Below are 6,054 nucleotides of genomic sequence, written 5' to 3' on the forward strand. Positions count from 1 at the left end.
TTTTAATCAACGCTTATTTAACCGCATAGTTTAGTACTAACCTAGCATTTAATTTTTTTATAAGATTTTTTTTTTTGGTAAACTTTTTTTTTATAAGATTAACTTAATGCTTTATAAATTATTAGACTTTTAAAATTAGAGGAAAATTATATTTAATAATCCATTTTTACATATAACCCTTTATAATTATTTTTTTATTCTTGAACCAAAATCAAATAAATAAAAACACGTGAGAACCCTTCATTTAATTTCGATTAAAAAATAATTATAAGAAATTATTAAAAAAAAACTGTTAAGAATACTTCCTCTTAAATTAATAAAAAAACATTATTTATATGTGCATTAGAAACCGTACAGCAAAACCTGTACCTTGTCCAGATCAAAAACAAAACTACGAACCCCTCTCTCACTCTGTTCTTCATTTGACAACAATGGAAGAAACAACAACAGATGCACAGGACATTATATGGTGCAGAGAGACAGTGCCGAAAGTGTTGAAACTCGTTTGTTCAACTTTATTACTCACTCACACAGACCTTGTTTCTCTTCTCCTCGTCACTCCCTCGCTTCATCGTACCCTTCTTTCTTCCCAACACCTTTGGCAGGTTTCTCTCCCAAACACTTTCTCATTTTCCATCAATTTTTATTTTCAATTTTTTATTAATCTTTTTTTCTTCTCAAATTAGTCACTCAATTTTCGCGAGTTGAATAATGCGGGGAATCGCCTTATATCTGCTCTTTCTCTGGTTAGTATATTTTACTTCTTTAATTAACCAAATTTTGATTACATTTCTTGATACTATGAGTTTTTATTCAGTTACCTATGGTGCAGTTAGTAACTATTGCAAAAATGAGATTTTGGAAGTTGAAATATCATTAATTGTGTTTTGGGGAGTGAAATTTGATTGCTTTTTGTAGCCAAGATATCGCTATGTGAAGCAGATTAACCTCGAATTTGCACGAGATGTTGAAGACTCACATCTTATCCTTATTAAGGAAAAGGTAACATTTTCTTCTTTTTTTAATGATTTTCTATGAATTTTAATGTTCATCTATCTTCTAAGGATGGAATGGAAGAATCATGTCGGTTCAGTTGAAAATAATGTCATATATATTGTTACTGTACTATTTCAAAATATGCCTGCTTCTGTGATTTCGGAGTATAGAATATTGTATCAAACAATTCCCAATATGTTGTGATGCAGAAACTTGATATGTTTGCTAACCTGATGCATCCAGCTTGATAAAAAAAAATTGACTCATGAAAGATGGAATTGATATGTATTTGTATAATCTACTTTTACATCATGAAGAGGGCGAGCCAAAAGGAGTGGTAAAGTTGCTCCTTTATGAGTGAAAGGTCATAGGTTCGAATCTGGGAAATAACTTCTTTGCAAATATGCAAGGGTGAGAATGTTTATAAGAATTGCTTCACCCATACCCTTGCTAGTCGGGGTTTAATAGAGATAGGCACCCAATACTTGATTGCAGACCGATGGACTTAATTTCCATGCCTGCAGTTAAAATGTAGAAGTCTTATATGATGATTCCCTGCAAAAATCATAAATGCTTTGACAGAAGCTGAAATATTTTATCATTGGTAACTGAATATTTATGGTTCTGAAATTTCAAGAATTTTTTATAAAGAAGACAACCTTAGTTGAAAATGTTTGCACAAATACTTTTATGATCTAGAATATATGCTGACTGTGATCCTAACCAAAAAATTTTAAGCATTTCTAGTGTTTTGATTCTCTTCAAAGCTTGGAGTCTTTAAATTTGAATGGCTGCCAAAAAATCTCGGATACAGGAATTGAAGCAATAACCAGTTGTTGCCCTCAGCTGAAAACCTTTTCCATCTACTGGAATGTGAGGTGCTTTAAACTTTTCTTGATGTTTGATGTTCAATTCAGCAGTTGACAATCGTCTTTCGTATTCAAAAGTCTGAAATATGAACTATATTCCAGGGTAACAGATACAGGACTACTGCATACAGTGAGGAACTGCAAGCGCATAGTTGATTTGAACATAAGTGGCTGTAAGGTACATGATGCCTTGGATTCGTAATTTTGTATTACAGTATACTATTGAATGTTGATTTTTAAAGGTTTATTACGTGTTCATAAACAGAAAGAATTGCATAAAATGTGTATATTTAGTTGATGTATACCTTTCATTGTTAGTCAATGGGCCTGTTTAAAACATAATCCAGTGCTAAAAATACAAAGTTTTGGCACTTAACTGATTTAGTGGTTCTTCTTTAATGCCTACCAAATACTGCAAAAAAGGAATTTAAGTGAAAAATGGTGAAAAACATTCAACACATGGAAGTTCACCAGATGGATTCATTCAACAGCAGCTGTTTCCTTATTTAAACATTCAGCACGTGTGTCGTTGTACGATGATGGATAAGATAAGAAATGAAGATATTCGACAAAAGGTAGGAGTAGTACCGATAGTTTAAAAGATGAGAGAATATAGATTGAGGTGGTTTGGGTATATAATGAGAAGACCCTAGATACTATCGTAAGAAAAAAAGTTTGTTACCAAAAGCTTGACACAGAGAGGAAAAGGTAGATCGAAACTTACTTGAGGGAAGGTAGTTAACAAGATTTAATGGAGTGAGATATAGATTGACGGACGGTGTATCTTAGAACGGATTGTAGGAAAGCTATTAGCATTGTGGAGAGTTAGACCCGTTTTTCTTCCTATGTTCCAGATAGTCCATTTTCAATCCCTTTCTCCTCTCTCTCTCTCTCTCTTTCTTTCTTTCTTTACCAGATAGTCCATTTTCAATCCCTTTCTTTCTTCGATAGTTAGATAGCTGTTAGATGTTATACTTTGAAGTATCTGTCATCAACTTATCTTTTTATGGTCATGTGCGCATGCAATACACTCTTTGGCTACCACTCAGTTCTAATTTACAGTTCTGTCAATTTTTAAATACTCTATATTGTTAATTTATAACTTTCTCCATGCATGCATTCCACTATAGAAACACGAAACAGATTCTATAGTAAATTGCATATATGCCTTTAAGAAAATTCTGTAATTTGGCAGCTCTAATCCTTGTTGTAAGTACAAAAATCAATGTCTGGAATATTCTTTCCAGTATTAGTAAATAACTAAATATGCTTTTAGCCTCTTTACTGTGACTGGGTACAAAGTGGTATTTTGGTTGTTATCATCTTAATGCAATTTCATAACTACAATTGTATGTTAAATTAATATTGGGCTACTGAGATTTGGTCTTATGTCTTCTGAACATAGTACTTTGATATGATAATTGCAGAATATTTCAGACCGAGGTGTACAATTTGTTGCTGAGAGTTATACAGAACTAGAGTCGCTGAACTTGACTAGGTATCTGCAGTGATTTATAACAGATTCCGTGAGATCTAGCACATATGTGATTGTAAATATCATTTCTCAAATAATGAATCATACAGTCATTTGTTAACAGATTTAACTTTTTTGCATTAGCAGTCAGAAAATGTTTAATTGGCAAGTAACTTTTGATGGCCATTATAAGTGGGGTATCAAAGATTTTTGTTTCTAGTTCAACGTTTTCGCTGAAATATAAGTTAAGATTCCAAACAGCAGTCTGTTAAGATGATGAAATTGAACATTGGGGTGAATTATACCTCTCTTCTGGTACTTATATCTCATAATTTGATGCTTAGGTGCATCAAGTTAACAGATGATGGGTTGAAGCAGTTATTGCACAAATGTCTATCTCTTCAGAGTTTGAATCTCTATGCATTGTCTAGGTATATTGAAACTCAACATATTTAAGTTCAAGTTGTCTTGCCCTGGAATTGGATTAATTCACATTACTCTTACTCAGTTTCACAGATGAAGCTTACAGGAAAATATGCCTTTTGACACGTCTAAAGTTTTTGGATCTCTGTGGTGCCCAGGTAAAATCTTGGGGTTCCAAAGATTTCTCTGCGAAATCCTATCTAATGCAGACTACTAATAGATAGAAGTTTGGCTTGCAGAATCTTTCAGATGAAGGACTTTCCTGTATTTCTAAATGCAAGAACCTTGTATCCCTCAACCTGACATGGTAAATTAATCATCAACCTGAATAAATATGTTCCTCATTGTATGAAAGTAAAGGGTCTGCATCTCATTTATTGTGATAGGTGTGTACGTGTGACTGATGAGGGGGTCATATCCATTGCACAGAATTGCACCTCTCTTGAATTTCTAAGGTATATCCTAATTTGAGAAGTTTGCACCTGTTTTACATATACGGTACTCGATGGTGCACTACTGACTTCAGAAAATATCTTGTTGGTGGCCTAGTCATATTACAAATAAATGTGCTTCTCAAGATATATGGTAGAATTTGAATGTTCACTTTTTTGTTTTCGCTAAGGGGCATTTGAATGTCTCTTACACCGTTTACAAGTTTGCATTCAATACTAGCACATGGCTTTCATTTTCCAGAGCACTTCCATTTTTCTATAATAGCCTCTGAACAGCTGGTTTCGAAACCTGTAGACTATCAGTCTTTCAGCTCAACTGAGCACAAGATACTCATTTAGCATCCAACATTTATTGAGGGAGCTTCCTGAGCTAAGACTAGATCTGGCTGAAGTTTGTTTATGTATTTGAGCCAAATGTCCTTACCGAAGTTGGTTTTAAATGGTGACATGGTCATGCAATGCATTGTTATTTATACATGGACACTTGCATACATAGATAGTTACTGTTAAGAGATCTAATAAAACCATTCTCGTGCCTTCACTCAAAGGAAGCTTCTGGAAAAGTTGGTTGTATAACATGGAATTAGAGCCTGTAAACAAATAATTTAGAGTTTGATCCTTGTCCACCCCATTCTTCTAATAAAAAAAACTAAAGTGAAGCACAAGGTAATAGAAAATAAAAAAGTAAAAAAATGGGTCAATATATTATCCACACTTCAAAGCCCATATTGCGTGAGGGTACATGTTAAGAGATATATATTTATAATAGGGAAAAATGTTTCTCCTACAACAGGAAATAAAATTATCTCCTGCAATCTTAAAATAATGTCATTTTGGGGTTCAAGAAAAAAAAAAACACAGGACATTTTGGAAATTTTACTTTTCTCTTGTATAATGAATTTTACTAAAATACAATGTATTTTTTTTTTCAAACCCCAAAATAACATCGTTTTGGAGTTGCAGTAGATAACTGTAGCTCTAGTTACAGGAGAAACGTTAATCCCTATATAATAAAACCATTATTGTGCCGTCACTGCAAGGCTTAAGCTTTAGGGAAAATTGGTTGCATAACCGTTACAAATCCTTTTCTGCATGAAGTGACCTTCTCTGCATTGATTGTTATCCTAAATTCACTTCTGTTGCTGATGGGTTGAAAGAACATATTTGCAGCTTGTTCGGAATAGTTGGTGTGACTGATAAATGTCTGGAGGCACTCTCAAAGTCCTGTTCCAACAAAATTACGACCCTTGATGTGAACGGATGTATTGGCATCAAGGCAAATTCCCACTTGAAACTAGCTCTATATATGTCACATATTACAAGTATTATTGGCTGGACCTGTTTTTCTAATAGTTCGTTTACTCCTTTGCAGAAACGAAGCCGTGAAGAATTGCTTCAGTTGTTTCCTTATGTGAAATGCTTTAAAGTGCATAGTTAATGTGTGGTTAGTGGAAGTTTGGAAATGAAAGCAGTCTTTTTGACAATGAGGCATATAACCTGTAAAAGTTGCAAATCCATTGTCAAGCAATTTCATTTTTTTTTATTTTTTTTTATTAATTTTTTAGCATTCCTTTCTGCCTGTGGTATATTTGTTATAATTTTACCAATTTGTTGTAAAACAAATTTGTGTTTCTTGGGCATTGAAAAAAACCTTGTAACCAATTATTCTGAATGATTATATATAGTTATCATTGGTGAGTTCAAATAGTCATCAAAGCAGATCTTTTGCCAATTAAGATGAGTATGAAAATGTATCAAAAAAAAAAAATATGGGTATGAAAAGCTGCACTTCGTCTCGTTTGACCGAAAATAACCGCATGAGATCAAAATAAAAATTAGA

The 6,054-nt window shown here is 33.3% G+C and overlaps 1 protein-coding gene across 1 annotated transcript; it reads left to right on the plus strand.

Moving 5' to 3' along the window:
* Positions 1-382: 382 nt before the first annotated feature.
* Positions 383-5,847, plus strand: LOC133293521 (F-box protein At3g58530). The gene is made up of 12 exons (XM_061492095.1): positions 383-605; positions 687-746; positions 919-1,002; positions 1,744-1,874; positions 1,968-2,043; positions 3,293-3,363; positions 3,684-3,770; positions 3,848-3,920; positions 4,002-4,069; positions 4,149-4,217; positions 5,385-5,490; positions 5,587-5,847. Exons 1-12 carry the CDS (start codon positions 432-434, stop codon positions 5,650-5,652), a joined length of 1,065 nt encoding a protein of 354 aa, XP_061348079.1. The 5' UTR covers positions 383-431; the 3' UTR covers positions 5,653-5,847.
* The last annotated feature ends 207 nt before the right edge of the window (positions 5,848-6,054 follow it).

This window comes from Gastrolobium bilobum, unplaced genomic scaffold, assembly GCF_033153095.1.
Source record: "Gastrolobium bilobum isolate Gb01-03AN ecotype WA unplaced genomic scaffold, APGP_CSIRO_Gbil_v1 utg40026, whole genome shotgun sequence".
Classification (NCBI taxonomy): Eukaryota; Viridiplantae; Streptophyta; class Magnoliopsida; order Fabales; family Fabaceae; genus Gastrolobium; species Gastrolobium bilobum.